Source organism: Ictalurus punctatus, chromosome 1 (genome assembly GCF_001660625.3).
Source record: "Ictalurus punctatus breed USDA103 chromosome 1, Coco_2.0, whole genome shotgun sequence".
In the NCBI taxonomy this organism is placed as follows: Eukaryota; Metazoa; Chordata; class Actinopteri; order Siluriformes; family Ictaluridae; genus Ictalurus; species Ictalurus punctatus.
Window position 1 is genome coordinate 13333713 of NC_030416.2, and position 23142 is coordinate 13356854.

Sequence of the window (23142 nt, forward strand, 5' to 3'; positions counted from 1 at the left end):
CGAGGACTAAACCAATGTTGCGTCAAGTACCGCTACCCACTCCCTCTAGTACCAGCCGCTCTGGAACAATTACGCACGGCCACCATTTTCACGAAACTGGACTTGCGCAGTGCATACAACCTGGTCCGGATCAGAGAGGGAGATGAATGGAAGACTGGGTTCAGCACAACTTCAGGCCACTACGAGTATCAGGTCATGCCGTATGGGCTTTCTAACGCCCCCTCGGTCTTCCAATGTTTAATTAACGATGTGTTACGTAACATGCTGGGACGCCATGTGATCGCCTACATCGACGACATACTGATATACTCTGACTCCCGGGAAGAACATGTTCACCACGTTCGCCAAGTGCTACAGCGACTGCTCCGTCACCAGCTATATGTGAAAGCCGAGAAGTGTGAATTCCATAAAACCACCATCACGTTTCTGGGCTACGTCATCAGCCCCGAGGGAATCTCCATGGACCAAGAAAAGGTCCAGGCGGTAGTAAGCTGGCCCACACCCACGACCATCAAGGAACAACAGAGGTTTCTGGGGTTTGCAAACTTCTACAGGAGATTTATCAGGAATTTCAAGCTTCTTTTTGATGTAAAGGCCAGTGAGGATCTGTGGCCTTTGTTGGTAGCTCTGCATGACTTCATGAGAACTGCTCAGCTGGTCTCCTTTCTGCCGGTCCAAGAGGGTCAGGCACACCACAGCCGCTGGGAAACAAGTCGAAATGAGATGTTACAGATGTGCAATGTTGTTTCTTTGAAATAAGAAATATTTCATATATTAAGGATACATATATTAGGATCCAGTTATCTCTTGTGCCTCAATTGGTTAAGACGTTGGACTACTGATCGGAAGGTCGTGAGTTCAAATCCCAGCACTGCCAAGCTGTCACTGTTGGGCCCTTGAGAGAGGCCCTTAACCCTCAACTGCTAAGATGTATAATTGAGATAAATGTAATTGTTCTGGATAAGGGTGTTTGCCAAATGCTGTAAATGTAAAATTGTATGACTTCTACATTATCAAGTCAGTCTCAAAACACTTTAGATTTCCAAACATTAGTTTACCAACACAAAATGAAATGTTACAGAAAATTGAAATAAGAAGCGAGTGAGACAGTCAAAGTCTCCAGAAGAACCGTGTCTGGTTCTGCAAGATGCTCAATAAAACTTACAGCTCATTTCCTTATAAAACTGCACTAATTCTACCTGAGACTACTAATTTCCTTTTAAGCAAAGTGTCATCACACCAAATATTGCCTTTGTTTCATTTATTACTGTTTACTGCTCTTTATAGTGTTTTTTAAATGTAGGAAGATTTAATTTCATTATTTCTGAAGGTATCTTAGCTCAAAAAGCATTTCTTTGCATGTTAATGTTAATGTTAATGTTGCTGGGCATCTGTCACATCCCATGTTTTCCGATTTATTTTAAGAACATAATCCAACTATTTAAATAATAGGCTCATTATTCAAATATGTATAATGTTAGTAGTATTATAATTATTATGGCTATTTTATGCTATTTTTTTATTGCACACTAGAGCATTTTTATTCCTAACTTTCCAGTGACAGAACCCTATGGCCCAGGTAAATTATTTATAGGCCTGAGTTATTAATGTTTTGATTAAACCTATTCAGTTCAAGTGAACAATCAAACAGGTTTAATAAATATAGGACCTGTCACGTCGTTGCGACCTCGCGACTACAGTTCCCAGAATGCAGCGCAAACTACAAACATGGCCAACGAGGAATACACTTCCCATACACGCACACGCTCGCATTCTCTGGAGTTTTGATTACTGACGCCTGCATTCAATCTCACAACACAGTTTATAAGAGACCTTGTGAACATTTGAACTTTGCGAAGTAAACGCTCAGCCATAACATCTCTGTCGTTTCACCAAGCCGTCTTTATTGTTTTGAATCTTCCTGGTTTACGGATTTACCGCCTCATGTTTTGACTACGATTCCCTGCTTTAGCCCAGTATTGTCTGTTCGCCTGATCGTCTGACTACTGCCTGCATCATGACTACGCCTTCAGCCTGTTCCTTGCCTTCCTGCTTTGGCATCGCCTGCGCTTGCTACCACCTCAGGTATCATAACAGATTATTTCTCCTAACTATGGAAGCAGCGGGTGCCCCGGAATGGCAACGGTATATTCTTGCACAGAACCGAGCAATAAATACACAAGTACAGATATGCGCTTAACAGAGCAATTGACACGCATGTGACAATCCACACTCCCGGCTACATCACCGCCACCCCGTCTGCAAACAGTCCACTACCAGCGCCAGCGTATGTTCAGCCACCACCGGTTGCGCACATTCCATCCCCGCCTCCTTCGCACTTTCCGCCAATGCCTATGCCGGAGAGATATGCCGGGGAGCCTGAGCAATGTAAGGGGTTCCTACTTCAGTGCTCGCTGTTTTTTAGCAGTTACCCTTACATCCCGGAGGTCCGTAAGATAACGCATTTCATGTAGCTCCTAACCGGACGGGCCTTGTTATGGGTTATGGCAGAGTGGGAATGAGGGGGCGGTGCCAGACCCTCGCTAGCGGACTTCATCTCCCGCTTCCAGCATGCCTTCGATCATTCCCCTGACGGATGGCAGACCGGCCAGGAGCTCATGAAGATCACACAGGGTCGCAGGACGTGGTGGAGTACGCCCCGGAGTTCTGTACCATCACAGCACAGAGCGCATAGAACGAGCCAGCCCTCAAGACAGCGTTCCATCAGGGGCTGCATCCAGAGCTGGTGAAGGAGTTGGCATGTCGTGATGAACAATTCACAGTCAATGCCCTCGTTGACCTCATGATTCGGCTGGACCGATTACACTGGACCAACCACCCCGTGCAGTGGGGCCCCCTGCTCCCCAAGCCAGGAGCCGCAGAGGAACCCATGCGGCTCGGACAGGCTCGGCTTCGTGAGGAGGAGAGGGAGGGGCGTCGTCGTGAGTCTCGCTGCTTTTGAGAGGACAACCACCTCGTCCGTCAGTGCCCTCACAAGAAGCAGCGACCTGCCGGGAAGAGCGGAGTCAGCTGACCCTGTCTTCAAATGGTGAGTCCTGACCAAGCACGCACAGCACATGTATTCGTGTTGCCGGTTAAGATTGAGTGCTCAGGGGTGTCTACCATGCTCACAGCGCTGATCGACTCAGGAGCTGCCGGCAACTTCATTGACCAGAAGACTGCACAGGAACTAAACATTCCCGTTCGTCTCCTATTCGAGCCACGCCCCATCCAGTCTATCGACGGGTCATTTCCCACTGTATAGCACCCCTCGAAATCCAGGTTAGTGCCCTCCACAGCGAAACTATCGTCCTGTACATAACTGTCTCAGCCCGGCATTCCATCATCTTAGGTCTGTCCTGCTTGGAGCTCTACAACCCCCAGGTCTCTTGGGCCGACAAGCAAATTACCCAGTGGTCCCCTTACTGCCTCAGTAATTGCCTGACACTCCCTGTGGTCCCGGAGGCAACCACGACAGTGGAGAGCCCTACGACACCCATCCCAGTCACAGTTCCTCCCGAATATCAGGACCTCAGTGTGGTATTTAGCAAGGAGAAGGCAAGTGGAACACCACCACACCGCTCCTACGATTGCGAAATTGAGCTCCTTCCTGGAGCCACCCCATGTTCTCCCAAGCCGAACATCGGGCTATGGAGGAGTATATCCAGGAGGTTCTCCAACAGGGATACATTAGACCTTCCACGTTCCCCACCTCCGCCGGGTTCTTCTTTGTGGAGAAAAAAGGAGGGGGTGTCCGCCCATGTATCGATTATCGGGGTCTAAACCAAATTTCAGTAAAATACCGGTATCCCCTGCCACTAGTACTTGCAGCCCTCGAACAACTACGGTCCACGACCATTTTCACTAAGTTGAACCTGCGCAATACATACAACCTGGTCTGCGTATATGAGGGAGAGGAGTGGAAAACGGCATTCAGCACCACCTCAGGTCACTACGATTACCTGGTTATGCCTTATGAGCTCATTAACACCCCCCTCTGTGTTCCAGTGCCCTATTAATGACCTCCTGAGAGACATGGGAGGAACGTCATTATGTACATCGATGACATTCTGGTTTATTCTGCATCCCTAGAGGAGCATATCGGCCATGTGCGGCAGGTGTTACGCCGCCTCCTACATCAGCTCTACGTAAAGGCCCTAGAAGTGTGAATTCCATTGACACACAATCTCCTTCCTGGGAAATGTCATCAGCCTGAAGGGGGAACACCATTGACCTCCGTAAAGTACAGGCGGTTCATACAAGGGTTTAGCACCATAGCGCACCCCCTTACGTTCCTCCTACGTGGCAAACCAAGATGGCTTTCTTGGAACCCAGCCACTCAGGAGGCCCTGAACAAGCTCAAGACAGCCTTCACCACGTCTCCCATACTCCCGGATCTCTCCAGACCCTTCATCGTGGAGGTGAATGTCTCGGAAGCAGGAGTGGGGGCCATCCTCTCACAGAGGCTCGGGGACAAACCCAAGCTTCACCCCGTGGCATTCTTCTCCCGAAGTTATCCGCAGCGGAACCCAACTATGATGTGGGGAACCGAGAACACCTGGCAGTTAAACTGGCCCTGGAGGTGTGGAGGCATTGGCTGGAGGGCGCCTCGCACCCGTTTGTTATCTACACTGATCACAAGAACCTCGAGTATATGCAGACGGCCAAACGTCTCACGCCTCGCCAGGCAGGCTGGTCCCTGTTCTTCTCCAGGTTCCAGTTTACCTTGTCATATCGGCCAGGGTCGAAGAATAGAAAGGCTGATGCCCTGTCACGGCTCCACTGTCCGGAGAGCTGAGCAGACCAAGGAGATTACGTCCTGCCCCCCTCATGCATCATCAGTGCCATCGAGTGGGCACTGGACCAGGCCCTAGCACACCTCCCTAGGTCGCAAATCCCGGCAGCATGCCCACCCGGCAAGCAGGAGTACATCGGACCCACCAGTTGTTGGTCGAGAAGTACTGGTGGCCCAACATGTTCAGGAAGGTACAGCGCACCATATCCTCGTGCTCTACGTGCGCACAAGCCACGGTACGGCGGACTTTGCCCACCGGTAAGCTGAAACCCCTACCCATCCCAGCACGCTCATGGTCCCACCGGGCCCTAGACTTTATCACGAACTTACCGCAGTCGCAGGGAAACACCACCAATCTCGTGCTCATCGACCGGTTTTCTAAATCCCTGAGCCTCATCCCCTTACCTGCCTTAATGTCTGCCTTTGTCACTGCCGAGCTACTGTTCCAGCATGTATCCAGGTACTTTGGGATACCGTAAGAGATCGTGATAGGGGTCCACAATTCACGTCAAGAGTCTGGGCCAACTTCATGGAGAAGATGGGTGTCACCGTCAACCTCATGTCAGGGTACCACCCCTAGGCTAACTGACAGGTAGAGCAGGCCAACCAAGAAATCGCTAGGTTCCTACGGACATTCTGTTCCATGAATCCGGAGGATTCCGCAAATTCCTCCCATGGGCCGGGTATGCGCAGAACTCCCTACGACAATCTGCCACGCAGCTCACCCACTTTCAGTGTGTCTTGGGCTACCAGCCACCCTAATTCCCCTGGAATGCCAATCCCACTGACTCGTCAGCGGTGGACAAATGGTTCTGTAGGAGTGAACAGGTTTGGGAGCGCACGCACCACTATCTAGTGCAGGCCACACGCACCTCCAAGCGAAAGGCAGACCGCCACCAGGGGGAACACCCCAACTACCAGCCCGGGGACAGTGAGGCTTTGCAGGGGAGGTATTTAAAGAGGTTTATTTTCATTTCTTTGCACTTATGACACTTTGCACAGTATGTTCAGCTGCACAGTATGTTCCTATTTCACTGTTTCTTCATTTCTCTTTTTTCCACTTTTTCATTTCAATTTTAAGATCTCTATAATCTAACCATCTAAATGATTCCTACGAATTTAAATAAACTTTCAGCCACAGCTAAAATGATTCCTGCTAGCTTCATATAGCGCTGGGTGATATATCGATATATTATCAGTATTGTGATAAATGATTACACTATACACTTTTCTGAGATATCTTTGGTATGCTGATGTATTTTTACATTTTTAATCATTAGTCAAACTCAGTTGAATGTTTTTTTCTTTTATTTCACTACTGTTTTGCAGACAGTTTGTTAGCTAACATATATCGTGACATGCATCGTGCATCATACAAATGTCCTCAAGTATCGTGATATGATATTTTTGTCATATCGCCTATCCCTAGCTTCATATCGAATTGCAAATTATGCCCCATATGACCGTTGTCAGACATTACCATCAGTGTGAAACGTTGATGGATTTTGAAGTAAAAGAAAAGTCCTACCTCGTATATTACTGAGTTTGCACATGGCAGCAAAAACAGAAGATTCCATCTCAATGTTGCGGACTCCTGCTGCATATGCTTCGGACAGGTAGTTTTGTTTTTCCTCTTCGGTGTACGAACAGAAAGCCCCGTCCAAACGAGCTTGACCTGCATCAACACCAGCAATGCAGTGAGTGAGACAGCCAGAAAACAGCTGTTTAAACTGACATAATGGGTGTATATAAATGTATATATTGCACACTCCTGCACCTGAAGGACACACAACAATACCTTCGTAGAAGTCCAGAGTGCACATGGTGTTCCCAATGACAGTCTCAAACTCCGCCAGCTCTTTGCCGCACTGTAGCAGCTCCTCTGCCAGCTCGACGTCCAGCTCCGTGCTCCTCACCACCGTCTTACCCAGAACCACCTGCTCGAAGCAGGGAAGAAACATGGCATCCACTGACTGCTTGGTGACCACGACTGTGCCTGGCTGCAGACCTAAGAACACAAAGAAGGACAGATTCTAGTGTATTCATTATCACTCATCCTAGTTATAAAGCTCTGCTGCTTCCTTTAACAATTACAGATTACAACATTAGTGATAATGTTACTGTTAATATATATAAATCTAATATTAGTAGAGTATTCTATGTGTAACATATAACAAATGTTGGTCAGAGTCAATCTGTTGTGCTTTATTAAGTGAACTGGTGTGTAATAACCGTGTACCTATTCCGCCAGAGGTCCCAATGCGCACGATAGTGACATCAGTGCAGCGGGCATGATAGAGGAGTTTGATAAGCTCATGTAACATTATTGAGATGGATGGAATGCCCATGCCATGCTAAAACACAGAGACATTAAACTTGAATTGATATTTTAAATATAAATATTTTAGAAATATTTTAAATGCAGAACAACTTTATATTTTTATAAAATATAAAACTTTATATTTTAACTTTATATCCTTTGACATTTGATGACTTACACTAACAGACAGTATAGGTCCTACTTTGTACATGGCATAGCGATCTGTTCCCTCACAGATGTTTGGGTACTCTCCTTTTGGATCTTCTAGGCCCAGCTCTTTAGCAATGTACTCTGTGAAAGACTTCATCCTCCATGGACTTCCCCCTACACATACAAACTACAAGAAAAGAAAATGCAGTTTGGCTATGATGCAAGAAACCTCTTGAGACTTGAATCGTGTCTCAAGCTGGATGTGATTTTCCCCCAAAATGAAGCTTTTTCTCTAATTCTGTACACGTCCTGTTCCAGGGAGGTCAAAAGAACTACAAGTATATATAGCTGCAGCCTGGAGACTTCCAAGTGGGAGGTACTTACACCCAGTAAGGAAGGAAGGAAGGAAGGGCTCTTAGCGACGCACGAAATGCACCGGATAACTACAGTGACATGACAGCCACGCACACAAAGTTATTCAAGTAATGAATTAAACATGATATCATGGAAAACCTTATAGAAAGTCTCATTAGCTTTTATAGTTTTAGGAAGAGTCGCATCTGGTATGAATGAAGTCCTTAGAAAAGACTGTTTAGCCTCATCTGATAACATTAACTACTTATCACAAGTGTTGGGTCATCAAAATACTTATAAATACACAAAACTTCATAAAAGTAAAATAAAGTTATTTAAGATGAAACTTTTGAACTTTTTAGTTATTTCTTATATTATTTACAACCAATTTGCAGAAACATGGTGCCTATAACAAAGCTATCGGTAGCAGAAAATCTGTTATGTTGCAATAGTAAAACTTTATTTTTGTAATGAAACATGTGTAACACTTCACAAGAACAGTGCATGAATAATCATGCATTAACACCTGAATAAATACTTACTTAAATATGAACTAATGGTGAGTTAAGGTAGTACCAATCACTACATCATGAGGGTTATGAATTCATGCGTGAATAAAGACCACCTTAAGTACATTAGTACATGTTTGTAAGTTAATGTATAAATTAACATTAAATCAAACTTGCACTATAATAAAGAATATGAATTCAACATGCATAATTATAAATGGATACCCCTCCTGCTGAAGAAAAAAAAAGAATTTTTTTTTACTAACCGGAAGTATGAGCCGCTTCCTAGTCGACGGCTCATGACGTCATACACACATAATGTGACGCCTCTAGCTTTAGCAGATACCCAGAGTCACCGACAATGACTTTCTTCAGTTTACTGTTTATGTCAACATTACCGTTTATAAAAAGTAATGCATAAATACTATTATATAATATAAACTTAGAACTTATATTATATATAAGTATTTATGCCTTATTTTTATGGATGTACAAAAAGCACTGAATGAAAGTTCTAAATGAATAATATATATTCTGGTGTGTGTGTGTGTGTGTGTGTATTGGGTTCTTTTCAGTCTTATATGATTGGACAAACAGTTGTGCAAACTTTTAGTCAAAAGTTTATGTTTGTAACGCTCAGTATGTGTTTTTTATTTTAAACGAAAAAATGGTACTGAAAGTTTGCCCCGCCCCCATCAGATTATGAAAATTATCACTAGTTGCAGCCCTAAACTATGATGGTCATTGGCTTGGATGTCGCTTACAAAACATTATTATAGGTGCAACTTACGCAATCTAACCACAGTTGCATGCTTCAACTGTGTGTTCTTACGTGGAACACACACACACACACACAATTAACATTGACATGTCATCCATGGTTTCCCCCTCAAAGTGGAATAATTTCACAACTAAAAACTTTCTTGCATAAGACTTGTATTTGTTTTTCAAGACTATAACATGGAACAAAACAGTTACAAAATACAATATGTACAAATATTGCTTTTAGATAGATTTCAAACAAAAAGTAAAATGAGTGCATGCATTGACTTTGGTAACTGAAAAGTACCATGTTAAATATGACAGCTCAAAATGCTTACACAGATCGCAAACCGCTTTATTCACCTTATTTACACATAGGCACACTGACATACAAGCAGCAAGGTCCATTTTGGCAAATAAATATGTTCAGAAAGTTTAGTCTAATCTGGAATCATGTATACTTTGCATATTGTAGACCCCAGGCATACAGTCTCCTCAGGGACAAAGTGCAGAACAACTCTATACTACATTCCTAAAGTCAAAGCTCTGTTAGTCTTTCACTTTCACAAAAAAAATAAATAAATAAAGCCACACAAGGTAATCGTAATGCTTGTTAGTAAATAAGAATTAAAGACCACACACACTTTACACTGAAAATGGAAACTGCTAATTGTGATCTAAATGCCAAAATTAAATCATGTCAATGGTCACAATGGAAACTTTCCACAAAGACAATGACATACAGTACTGTAAATTTTTTCAGAGTACAAATTCTCGTTGCTTGTAAGCTTCTGTTGAAATTCCAACATCAAGGGGAATCATTATTCAGGAAACCTAGAGAAAAGACATACAAACATCAGTTTGTTTTGTGTCTCTGCTTTCACCATGGCCTGGTGCTAATTCTAAACAGAAGAGATAGGAGAACAAATCATGAATAAATATCAATTACACATGAACAAAACTTTTCATCCCTGTACACCAAGAAGTCAAACAGTTTGCAGCCATGAACCCCTTTAACCATAGAATAAATTTTATAAAAGTAATCCAACTATTCAATATATATACACTGATAAGCCATAAGATTAAAACCACTGACAGGTGAAGTAAATACCATTGATTACCTCGTTTCAACGGCACCTGTCAAGGGATAGAATACTGTATATTAAGCAGCAAGTGAACAGTCAGTTCTCGAAGTTGATGTGTTGGAAGCAAGAAAAAATGGGCAAGTGTAACTATTTGAGCGACTTTGATAAGGGCCAAATTGTGATGACTAGACATCTGGGTCAGGGCATCTCCAAAACACCAGGTCTTGTGTTCCCGGTACAGTGCTTAGTACTTACCAAAAGTGGCCCAGGATGGACAACCTGTAAACCAGCCAAAGGGTCATGTGCGCTAAGGCTCATTGATGTGCTAGGGGAGCAAAGGCTAGCCCATCTGATCCAATCCCATCGAAGAGCTACTGTGCCACAAACTGTTGAAAACTTAATGGTGACGATCATAGAAAGGTGTCAGAACATAGGAACATGATAAAAATATCAAGGTGTTGACTTGGCCTCCAGATTCCCCAGATCTCAATCTGACGAGAATCTGTGGGATGTACTAGACAAACAAGTCTGATCCATGGAGGCCACACCTTACAACTTACAGTACTTAAAGGATCTGCTGCTAACGTCCAGATACCACAGCACACCTTCAGAGGTCTTGTGTAGTCCATGCCTTGCTGGGTCAGAGCTGTTTTGGTGGCACAATTGGAACCTACGCAGTATTAGGCAGGTGGTTTTTAATGTTATGGCTGATCGGTGTATACAACAATAATTTGGCTACTTGTTGGAGCCAAACAGCTTTTTATTCCTGAATTTTACACCGACAGCCCCCATGAGATCTAATCTAACAGTATTTAAAGTGTTTTTAATTCAGTTCTATTCTGTGTATATAATGCTTTTAACAACAGGTATTGTCACAAAGTGGCGTTACAGAAGTCTGGACGTACATTTATATTTAGTTCCCTGAAAAGCAAGCCAGAGGCGACATTCTTCAACTCTAAATGAACCAATAACTTTAAAAACTCAAAAATAAATCCAACAATCGGTTGCGATTTTCTCTGCTGTAACGAAATAAAAACCGAGCAAGAGAGAGCGAGAGAGAAACAGTGCTGTAAACCATCTGAACCATCACGGTCACTTGCAACGGTCACTTAACATCAGCTGTCAAGTACATGCAGGGCAGTCGCATAGGGCACAAATTAAATGCAGGGTTCTGCTGTAAGCCTTTAGCTAATTAATGGAAAATATAAAATAACCAAATCTAAGGACATTTTCACACTTGCTCAAAATACTCGAGTCCTGACTCAGGAATGATTTGGGGCTTGTTGAGGGAGGAGCTAATAACCGTATAGAAGAATTTCTTCTGAACCATGGCTCAACTACACAATTCCTTACTGCACTCAGGTTTGAAAAATGGTTGGTACTAGGCTCATCCATTGTTTCTTATTATTTTCCTATGGCACCAATAGTCCAGTGATGAAGAGCAACACTTTTATTTTATTTACACAATGCATTGAATGTCATTGTGCAGGAATACCTGAAAACAAGGAGCTTTTCCACAATACTCTCAGTCCTATGAATGTCTGATTTTGTCAGGTGTGACAAGACCACACGCTCTCTTCCCCCCCAAATGCTACTCCATAACAACCATAACTCTTTCCCCAGCGTCACAAAAGTAGGAACAGTAATGTGACAAATTGAACCAATCAGCACGGATAGCTTCCACACCTGGTGCAGACCGTGCCGCAGTTCAGTCGAAGGCCACCGCTTTCAAGAGCACCAGGAAGAGGATCTCTGGACCACTACCAGACTTGAAAACAATGTTCATACTTCACCAATCATACTGACTCAAAAAAAATAAAAAAAATAAAAATAAAAAGCTCAAGTGTGCAAATGACCTAAATTTACCTTACAAGTAAATAAGGAAAAGAGCAGTGCATTTGGAGTCTCTCATCTGTTGTACAATAAATGGACTGATTAGCATCATGGACAGATGTTGAAATGAAATGACTATTTTAACTGTACATTTTAAAGAACAACAAATACAAGAAAGCTCTGAGCTACACGAGGCCTCATCATTCCACAGAAACAATTCTTCTGAGAGTTATTAAATGAGCTGGAGGCAACAAAAGATGAGTACTCAGTTCTAATGCTTTTAGATCTCATTGCAGCTTTGATACAACTGATCATGTTATTTTAATTTATAGTCTCAATAAATAGGTTGGAATTTCTGGATGGTTAGTCAGGAGTAAGGATCTTTGGATTGATTTATATCAGGGGTGTCCAATCTTATCCACAAAGGGCCGGTGTGGGTGCAGGTTTTCATTCCAGTTATGCAGGATCCTTACTCATGACTAAACATCCAGTGTGGGCAGTGGTAGCTCAGTGGTTAAGACATGGGACTACTGATCAGAAGGTCATGAAGTCAAATCTCAGCGCTGCATTGAACAAGGCTTTCTGTACTCCAGGACTGTTTGGCTGATGTTAAGACCTGGCAGTCGTGGAGCTTCTTTATAGCCGAACTCAAACAAAACTGAAGTCATTTTCATCTGCCAAAAAAATTCTCAAACTTCCCACACTCTTACCTTAGAGCTCTCATATTTTATGCTAGACCTGACTGTAGAAACCTAGGAGCACGTTTGGATTCAGGTCTGAGTTTTACAAAGCATGTGAAGAACGTGGTTCAGTCTTACTATTTCCAGCTCAAAAAAATCTCAAAACTGGATAAAATCCATCTTCTTCTAACACAGAGAAAATTATTCATGTTTTTATTTCCCCAAGGCTCGATTTTAGTAATGCTCTTTTCTCAAAGAGCCAAGCTGCAAAGTGTTACCCCAATCGTGTTACCCCAATCTTAGCCTCCTTACATTTGCTACTGTCAGCTTTAGAATTGATTTTAAAATGTGTTTAATAACTTAAAGTGTTAGATGCTAGACCTCTTAGCACACCTAGTCTAGGTTTGCTAGATATTCCAGAGTCCCATCTGTAGACTAAAGGTGACCGCAGCTTTGCTACAGGGCCTCAAAGCTGTGGAACAGTCGCCCTACCAATATTAGATCTGCTGCTGCAGTCTCTGCTTTGAAATCTAATCTGAAAATTTATCTTTACAGAAAGGCGTTTCCCAACAGGTAAAGCTTGGACTCGCTTATTGGAATGAACCCGTTTTATTAGACTGATAGTACACTTAGTCTGTGACCTTGTGAACCAGTATCAGGATGTGTTTATTGATAAAGACTTCCAAGCACTTCTGTCAGTCACTTTGGATAAGGGTATAGGCCAAATTCCATAAACATAAACTTTTTTTTTTTTCAAGCACCTCAGCTTTGCTTCTTAGCACTTTCTGCTGTCCAGTTTTAGACTATTTTAATTGTGGCTTTATTTCTTATGATTACTTTAAGTCCTTTTCTATTTTATTATTCTATATGACATTTTCTCTGCTTAATTTGTATATTTTATATGTTCATTTTTTTTTTTTACATTTTACTGAAACAATCATCTATTTTTGTGTCTATGCTTATTTTCTATTATATTTTATGTTTTGTGTTATTCATTTATTAATTTTTTAATCTGATGTGCTTATTTATTTTATCTACCGTTTGCCCTTTTCTGATGCTTTTGTTATTCTGCTTGTCTTTTTCTGCCATTGGAAAGCACTTGCTTAAAAAGTGCTATATAGATAAATGTATTATTATTATTATTATTATTATTACTTTGAAGCCTAAAATGAAAAATGGGGCACCCTATAGCCTTAGAGACTTCACAGACACACACAAATAACAGCAAAGCTGTGCTGTTTGTGAGAGGGCATATGTGGTGCATTGCATCAATGATGCTGTATGTCTTTGTAATTATGATAGTTCCAACCGTAGAATTTCATTCATTCATTCATTCATTCACCTTCAGTAAGCACTTTATCCTCATCAGGGTCATGGTAAATCAAGAGCTTCTCCTGGGAACACCAGGCACCAGGCGGGAATACAGCCTGGATGGGAGACCAGTCCACCACAGGGCACCATGCACATATACGTTCACACCTGGGAGCAATTTACACCTACCAGCCAATACACCTACCAGCAGGTGTTTCAGGAGTCTGGAGGAAACCGGAGAACCCAGAGGAAACCCCATGGTGGGATGTGAAACTCCACATAGACAGTAAACAAAGCTCAGGATTGAACCAGAGACCCCAGAGCTGTGAGGGAGCAACGCTACCTGCTGCTTTCAAGCACATATTTGCATTCATATAAATGTACTTACATGTTCCCTTTAGCGCTGTTGTTGCCAATCACGTTGTTTGAGTCTGGTTCCCTCTGTGAATAGGTGAAATGACAAATAGACAATGAAATTTAAAGACATATAGACGTACATACAGAAACAATATGTGTGTGTATATATATATATATATATATATATATATATATATATATATATATATATATAGACAAATTCTCGTTGCTTGTAAACTTCTGTTGAAAGATATATATATATATATATATATATATATATATATATATATATATATATATATATATATATATATGCCTCCATTGATCATAAAGAGCAACCTACCCCCTTGTCCAGAACTATTGGGTGATCTGGTAGAAAGTCTGGTTTTATCTTTGCCATTGGTGAATTTGCCAACTTGATCAAGAAGTCTCTGCTGTATGATATTCTCTCTATCAAGAACAAAAGAGCCCAGCTTTACTCTCAAAGAATGTCTAACCTAAACATGCTCATCAAACTATTCAGCTCTGGACACACTCTACTATTATTAATCAAGTCGTATTCGCAGTGTCATGTTACCATGCTCGCACTATGCTGAACATATACCACAGTGCTGTAGAATTCTTGAATCTGATTGGTATAACAGCAGCTCTTACAATAGTCCCAGCTGTAATTCAAATTCTCAGGTTTCTATTAACGTCTCGGGTGTTAGTGCATTGTAACTAGGGTTGGGCGATAAGTAAAGGATAATCCACGGCTAGGTATGCGTTACGACGTGAAGGCAAAGAACCACCACGGAGGGCATTAAAATCGTGTACCACACACCTAGCCGTGGATTATCCCGCTTATACCATGGTCACTTGCAAGCACTGACAAGTTAAATCTGTCATTGATGTTTGCAGCGTTAGTTATTTTACATATGGATCTTTAGATCTAGAAGTCCACCTGCTCTAAATCATACACAAAGATAAAGTAGTGCTATAAGGTTACATTTATTTGAATGAATTATAGTAAATGGTTATTAGAAAGAGAGAAAGAGCGAGTGAGCAAGCGAATGAGCGAGAGAGAGAGATAGAGAGAGAGACTGTGCGTGTGTGAAGTACAGCGTCTGTTTACTAATAATGAAGCTGAGAGTTTAACTGTACGTTACAATGGTTACAGTGGTTTATAGGCAGCGCATTAATTTAGAACGGTGATTACACTGACCAGAACTACCTGTGGTACACATGGTTTTAACCCACACCTTCCAGCCAATCAGAACTGAGTATTCCGACAGACCATGGTATAAGACAAAAATATCAAATCATGATACTCGCAGACATTTCAATGATACACGATTCATATCATAATATATAATTTAGCTAACAAATGATCTGCAAAACAGCAGTAAATAAAAAAAAATGGTTAAACCGACGATTAGACGATACTTTTCTTTAATGCTCACAAACACCAAGATTAGGTTTTTCAAAATATTATGTCAATCAACGGCATCCATTCAGTACAATTTCATTTGTAATGATTTAAAAACGTCAAAATTACATCAACATACCAACGATATCTCAGAAAAGTGTATCGCGAAACCATTTATCACGATATTGATATAATCACCCAGCCCTAGTTTAAAGTTTTCCATCATGTGAAAGCATTCAGGACTTTGTGCTTTCCAGTTCCTTGGTAAGATGCCAAGTTGCTGCTTTTTTTGTCTTATTGACTTCAAGAAAGAGGGAAAAAGAAAGGCTGGTGAGGGTGACTGTTTGTAGCCGCTATAACATAGCAGGTTTTCAAGGACGTCCCAGAACATGAAATGTAAATATAAAAGGGTAGAAAGCAGTTGTTCATTGATAAATTAAAAATTGTAATCGTTGGCAAATTGCTGTGGTATAAGAGGAATAAAGCACTTTCAAACATATAGTTATAGGAAAATAATTCACTTTCAGTTAGATTATTCACCTATAACAGCACACTCTTTTGTGTTTATTTTAATGACAGAAAAATGACCGAATACCTGAAAAATGACTCCTACCTGGTTTGGCAGCTGCTTGACTTTGGCTGTGCTGCATAAGTAATTTATAAAAATGCTCCACTGTTATTGTGTTTAGCTGAAACAAAAACAACAGGTTCTCTGCTGTTACCAAAGGGTTACCAGGAAATCCAGATACAAGTGAGAAGAAAGTGACACACTGTAACTGATCAACTTCATGATTTACAGTATTCACAGTATGTGGAACAAAAACACAGCCTTACTGCTCTTTCTGTTGGCTTCTCCACAGGCTCAGCCACAGCATCTGTCTGGAGCACTACACCCATAAACAGCACACAACTTAGAATAAAGGCATACAAAAGTGTTCACTGCAACAGAACTGCTCAGGTTAGGCAACTAATAAACCGTGATAGATGTCGGAAAAAATAGTTTTCCAGCATGTACTTAAAAAAAAAAGCATTAGCTTGCTCCAGAGAGAACTGAATTGTTATTACCTTGATTACTATTTATTCTGCGCAGTGGCCTTGCTGGCACCAGATTTCGCATCCTCCTTGTGGAGACCTCCATCATTCTGAAGAAATAAAATATCCTCGTCATGACAGTCATGTTTAAGATTTAAGATAAACTTCCTTACTCGTAGCTAAATAAACCACTTTGTGTGTGTGGCTGTTCATCAATATTATTAACTTTATTAATGTACATCATCAAGTCAAACTGAACTACTATGTAACTTACATAAGGAAGAAAACACGCTTGCGTTTAGGAAAATAATCAACGATGAAGTGTTTTATTCCTCTTATACCACAGAAGTTAGCCAATAACATCATGCTTTTTGTCTGTTTAGAGTTATATTTAATGTCGCGGAACGTTTTCCTTCACCGGGGGGAAAAAAACTTTCAGGACTGAGGCTTTGCGCTTTCCTGGCAACATGACAAGCTGCAATTTTTGTATAATCATCTTTGTATTATTAAGGAGAAATGTGAAACTTGTAAGAAAACCTAAGTGATAGCTGGAACTTATTTTGCGACCGTTCCACAACATTAAAACTGAACTATAAACAGATGACTTTTTTTTATTTGCTAGCATTATGAATAACACTTATAATAAGGAATAAAACACTCCAGCAAAATGCAATCGAGTGTATGAAATGATGAAACCTACCAGGAACGTTTTGTAAAAGTTCCCTCATTATCACAAGTAATAAAGATAGCCTCAGATATATGGTAATGGTCACAGCAAACCACTTGAGAGGTGGAGACTATTTGAATGTTTCAAGTCTTCATGAATTTTAAAGGTAAACCTGTATTGACCATGAAAGTCATTAGTCACCTTATAAAGTTATGTCTAAGTTATTAAACATTTTTTGAGCATGCTAATAAAGATAACATTTGACTTAGACTCACTTGCTATAACAGTTTTTTTTTAGTAGGAAAACACAATTAACTGAAACTCTTTGCAGATTAACAGGCATATCTTTTTCTACCTAGAAACAAGGTTGCCAGGGTAACTGTTTTGCACCCAACTGGGCTAGTTTCGGAACAAGGTTACAGATGGAAAAAGTAAGTCAACGGTTGGCATTTTCTGAGCGAGTTAAAAAAAAAAATCTGTTGCGGCTGCCCAGATCTGGTTTTAAAGCAAAGGACTGGAATTAGATCTAATCCATTTCCACAAGAATAGGCTATGGCAAACAAAGGGAAATGAAAGTGATGATAATGTACAAAATATTACCAAAATTTTGCAGAAACCTGACCATTTCACCCATACGTTTTTCTTCCCCAAACTGTTGCCTCTTAGTTGGAAGCACACAATTGTATAGGATATCTTTGTATGTTGTAGCTTTACAATTTCCATTCACTAAAACTAAGGGGCTCAAACATGTTCCAGTATGACAATGTCCCTGTGCACAAAGGTCCATGACGACATGTGGCCGGTTGCACTAGTTGGATGTACACCTGATTGTAAGACTAGGCTGGATGTGAAATGCGTAGAATTAATACTTGTTGCACCATCTAGGCGTAGTGCTACGTCTGAGACTAAATCTTACACCTAGTCAAAGGTAGATATAATGTGAAAATAGTCTTGAATAGTTTCCAAGGTGAAAATAAAAACCTTTACACAATGGTGTGTTTAACATTCAGGCTTCATGATCAGCAGGCTTTCAGGCGTGAACAAGTAATGACAGACCGCACCAATCCTCAGGATATATATATATATATTTTTGCATTGTTTCACTTAAAAAGGGTCTATTTTTTCTTCACTTCGTGAACTGTCAGACTTCCTGATCCACCCTCTGATTCACTGACTGCCCCGCCAGACCTCTTGTTTTTTCTCATTATTCATAGCATTGTTTTGTGTGCATATTAAAATATGCATATACTTACTATAGAGTTCGATCATTTTTCTTGCTTCACAAACTGAGTAATTTCATTTTCATTACTTTGGCTCCAGAGTCATTTTTAATCTATTTGTTGGCACCAGTAAATGTAAGTTTGTAATCATTGCAATGTGAATCACGTGGCACCTATCACTGCGATAGAAGGTGACAGCGTAGACGACGTGCATCGTCTACACTGGGCTTAGCTGTGCCTAGTTGTAGTTTTAGATGATGCAATAGGTGTAAATATTTATCAGTCCATACAGGATTTTGCTATTTTGTAATTGTTGCAGCCAAAAATGCTTGATTTTGCTTTTTCAAAAATTTGTGATGCAATTTGCGGAGTTTTTTGTGGAAAACTACTTGAATTTGCAAAATTGCACCTGCATGATCTTTCTCAGTAATGTTTGTTTTTAAATGAGACCTTTTAGCTGTCTTTCTCAGTAATGTTTGTTTTTAAATGAGACCTTTTAGCTGTACTGATGTTTGAAGCACACGAATCAAAGGGAGCTTTGGCCAAATGCGCATTGTGATGACATCACATGATGTGCCTTGGCCCAAATCTGTGGAAAATCTCCTGTAATTTTCAAAAATTGCTTGATTTTGCATTAATTCATGCAATCACGAAATCCTGGAGGGACTGATCACAAAGCTGGACATAGCTAAGCCCGGCACAGGGCTTACACCACACTTTTTTCTTTTACATCCAGCTCGTGCAACTGGCCACTGGTTTCCAAAGGAGTAAAATAACTAGGGCTGGGTAAAAAAAATATCGATTCTCCGATTTTAAATGATCTTCAATTTAATGAAACGATATTGATTTGGGAAATCCCCAAATCTATTCTTAATGTGCGTGCTTTACTTGAAAGGATTTTAATATTAGCTGTAGTCCGCCTCTCGTCCTGAACATGAAAACGGTTTTATTTCTTAAATTTGTTTCAAGTTGTTAATGAATTTCACTGTTGCACATTTACAATATTTTTATTTTACTGTAATGTGCAGTGTGCAGTTTGTGTCTACCTTCTGTGCATTGTATGCACATATTTATGATTTCTTGTTACTCAAAGTAAAAGTAAAAAGGAATTAAACATAATTGTGTGTGCCCTATTGTTAATGTAAATGGTTATTTCAGTAATATAGCTAAGTAGGAGGGTTTCAGTTACCAGCATTTATATTAAAACATGGATTCCATGTCTGCAAAACTAACATTTTAAATGATATATTGATAACTAATCGTTACTGGATCGAATTGGTCGCAATACCCAGTCCTAAAAATAATGCAACCACATTGAAGTCCTCACCACACAAATCCCCACACCCACGCTCCAAAATCCAGTGGAAAGCCTTCCCAGAAGAGTGGAGGGTTAACAACAAAGCTGCGAACTAAAGCTATAATGGGATGTTCAACAAGAACATATGAGTGTGATGGTCAGGCATCCATATACTTTTGGCTATACAGTGTGCCTAGAATCTACAGAACCATTTCTGTTTTGGTTCTGAGATTTGGAAAGGGGAAAGGGGTATTGTGCAGTGGATGGATGATGGCTGTACTGGGTGATGATAAAAGGAGTACATATAGTACATATAGTCTGATACTACATATCAGACATGAACGTGCACCAAAGTGACAATGTTTCCTTTCATGAAAATACATAGGAAAAGAAGATAAACACATCTCCACTTTTTCCAGTGCCTGGTTTCGGGTCTTATTGTGCTTTTTTTTTTAAGGAAAGTTTTGAGGCCTAGTAATCCTACATAGAAACCAAGTTGGAGTGCAAACCTTCGCTATAGTGAAGGGTAGAAAAAGTTACACAAATCTGCTATTGACAGTTGTGTACAGAATATACAATAATCCATTAAGAAATATAAACTTTAATACCCATGAAGGCAAATCTGAGAAATCTGGCATTACAGGGATAAACGGTCTATTTAAATAAATATGATGCAGTGTTCTGACCACCTGTCCCACTCATGAGAGAATACAGTTTGGTTCACTTTTACCTGGATGAAATATATTTGGTTCTTTTGTTCATTTACAGAAAAGAAAAGTAGTTAAATCAGTTCAGCGCCTAGATGTTAGCTAACGTTCACTTCTTTCCCCGGATTTCATTTGAAAGCTCGGGCATCGCTGACTGATAAGAGCTCCACACCACACAACTGCCATTTCAAAAGTAAACACACAGTAATACTATTTTAATACTATTTAATTTATGGGAATATATATATATATATATATATATATATATATATATATATATATATATATATATATATATATATATATATTTGAATCACTCGTGGCTGTAGGTCGACATCTTACAGCTTAAAACACAGCCAAATATATATATATATATATATATATATATATATATATATATATATATATATATATATATATATATATATATATATATATATATATATATTTTAGCCAGTGATGAACCGCTCAGAAGATGAAAGTAAGTTAGCAGCCCATGGCGTGTTCGTGGCTGATGCACTAACCCGCTAGCATTGAAAATGTGGTGTTAGCAGGTAAAAAAAAAATCAATTAATACCATTCTATCAACCAACATATACTGTGAAAACTGTATAACTTTTTAAGTGACAATAATTAAACTGTCATCGCTGTCTTACGTGATGGTTTACGTGATGCCTTTCTCCAACAGTGCTCTCTCTCTCTCTCTCTCTAAGGTCTCTCGTACTACATACTAACCAACTATGTAGTATCTTCAAATAGTACGATACAGCGTGGCTCAGCGTTTTTAACGCCCTATTTAGTACGGTAGTATAGTGTAGTGCGCAATTCCGGACGCACCAGGGATCATCCGAAACGGCTCTGACATGACGGTGCACTATGAAGGGTGTTCCGGCTATCATTTCAACCCGCTATATAGGGTGAAAGGTGCTATTTAGGATATAGCACCGGGAAGCCGAAAAAAACGAACTCAGAGCACTTCAAACTTCACGAGATAATCTATTTAGGTGCTGCGTAATAATTATAATCTTCCATTTAAATACGAATTTATTTGACAAGTGTAAGAGCACGGTACTGTTCGTATATAACCAGCGAGTGTTCGTTATAAACACATATAAAATGATGTCTGGTCCAATGCTACTGCTTATTCTTTTATACATTGTCGGTTTAGTTGTTGACATGAACGTGGTTAAAATTTCGTTTTAGTTTTCCATTTGATTTTAGGGTGCTCTGAAGAATAACAATTTAATAATAATAATAATAATAATAATAATAATAATAATAACAATAATAATAATAATAATAATAATAATAATAATAATAAATAGCCACAGCATTAGTTGTCCCTACACAAGTGCACTATCACCCTGGGGCTTGGGAAAGTGACGTCATGACCCAGTCTCTTACGAATGATCCGCCATTTTGGTCAGTGAGTAGCCTGGTCAGATAACCAGCATAGACAGCAGACTATGGCCAGCCGTTTTAGCATTTAATGCCCCTGGTTCTACTAGTCGTAATTTAGTTTAGACTAGTCCAAATTCCAATTACAGATATCTATTCTGTAATTTTGACACGTCATAATTGACATTAAAGATATCTACAACATAATTATGACTAGTCATAATATACACTGAAGATATCTACGATGTTATTTTGACTAGTCATATGCTTCCATTTTGAATATATTTTTCTGATATCTACAAATGAGTTTTGACTAGTAGAGATTGTAATTAAAGAGATCCATCATTCATTTATACTATGTATAATTCTAATTAGAGATATCTCATTGAATTTTCACTAGTACAAAATGTAATGAGATATCTGTATTTGGTTTTTGACTATTCATAAATGAAATTTAAGATATCTTAAATTCCTCATCATTAAAGATATCCAAAAACACATTTGAGATATCTGAAACTAACATATAACTAATCAAAATACAATTATAGATATCTTGAATTTGATATATGTCTAGTCCAAACTTAATCAAAGATATCTTGAGTTTAATTTATTATTAGTCCAATCTTGTTTAAAGAGATCTATAATGTAATTATAGATATCTCAAATGGATCTCTGACTAGGGCAATCTTTATTCATCTGCAAATGTCATTCTTACTAGGACAAATCTCAATAGACATATCTTGAATTAACATCCTGACTAGTCGAAATTACTTTATAGATATCTAAATTGTGTATTCAAATCACCCCCTTGCTAAGCCCCACCTCTCCTTTTCTAACCACTCAATTAGTGCAGTTCGGACAAAGACAAATTAAAATCTATATACCAAATTAAATATGCCTATTAATCTGAGAAAAGAATGATTGTGCAACAAACTATGGGCCAATAATAATGTTATTAAATCAAGATATAATAAAGCTTAATTAAAATATTAATCTACAAATTGTTCGAATAGAGAAAAAGCCATTGAAAAGTGCCATCAACCCATAAAAAATTCATTTGTATGTTTACAGTTCATATTTTCTATCACACACCAGTATATTATGCACCTTTAAAACATCAAAGAAATAGCGACTCCAAGAGGCCAAAAAGTTCAGAACAGCAGCCGCCATGATCTCCAAATCCCACAGGCGTTACTAGGGCAAAACTCTATTCGGATATCTGAAAATATCATTTTTGACTAGTCAAAATTGAATTAG

At 39.8% G+C, this 23142-nt stretch overlaps 2 protein-coding genes across 3 annotated transcripts; both read right to left on the reverse strand.

Moving 5' to 3' along the window:
* Nucleotides 1–35: 35 nt before the first annotated feature.
* On the reverse strand, nucleotides 36–7439 carry LOC108262504 (uridine phosphorylase 1). The gene is made up of 5 exons (XM_053681210.1): nucleotides 7294–7439; nucleotides 7035–7149; nucleotides 6594–6803; nucleotides 6324–6470; nucleotides 36–701 (listed from the first exon to the last, which is right to left on the reverse strand). Exons 1-5 carry the CDS (start codon nucleotides 7420–7422, stop codon nucleotides 376–378), a joined length of 927 nt encoding a protein of 308 aa, XP_053537185.1. The 5' UTR covers nucleotides 7423–7439; the 3' UTR covers nucleotides 36–375.
* A 1620-nt stretch (nucleotides 7440–9059) lies between these two features.
* gra (granulito) lies at nucleotides 9060–21348 on the reverse strand. Of its 2 annotated transcripts, none has more exons than XM_017462570.3 (7): nucleotides 20511–20645; nucleotides 16630–16706; nucleotides 16399–16451; nucleotides 16178–16253; nucleotides 14500–14606; nucleotides 14188–14240; nucleotides 9060–9724 (listed from the first exon to the last, which is right to left on the reverse strand). In XM_017462570.3, exons 1-7 carry the CDS (start codon nucleotides 20540–20542, stop codon nucleotides 9712–9714), a joined length of 411 nt encoding a protein of 136 aa, XP_017318059.1. In that variant the 5' UTR covers nucleotides 20543–20645; the 3' UTR covers nucleotides 9060–9711. The 2 variants fall into 2 exon arrangements, with proteins under 2 accessions (XP_017318059.1, XP_017318099.1); XM_017462610.3 differs by lacking the exon at nucleotides 20511–20645 and adding an exon at nucleotides 21144–21348 and having other exon boundaries at nucleotides 9062–9724.
* Nucleotides 21349–23142: the final 1794 nt, after the last annotated feature.

Coding starts and splice junctions, on each gene's coding strand:
- LOC108262504 (XM_053681210.1), bottom strand. CDS start 7,422: ATGAAGTCTTTCACAGAGTACATTGCTAAAGAGCTGGGCCTAGAAGAT. Junction 7,150..7,293: donor GACCTATACTGTCTGTTAGT/GTAAGTCATCAA, acceptor TCTGTGTTTTAG/CATGGCATGGGCATTCCATC. Junction 6,804..7,034: donor TGGGACCTCTGGCGGAATAG/GTACACGGTTAT, acceptor TTGTGTTCTTAG/GTCTGCAGCCAGGCACAGTC.
- gra (XM_017462570.3), bottom strand. CDS start 20,542: ATGAACAAAAGAACCAAATATATTTCATCCAG. Junction 16,707..20,510: donor ACCAAATATATTTCATCCAG/GTAAAAGTGAAC, acceptor TTATTTCTTCAG/AATGATGGAGGTCTCCACAA. Junction 14,607..16,177: donor TCAAGCAGCTGCCAAACCAG/GTAGGAGTCATT, acceptor TGTTCTTGATAG/AGAGAATATCATACAGCAGA.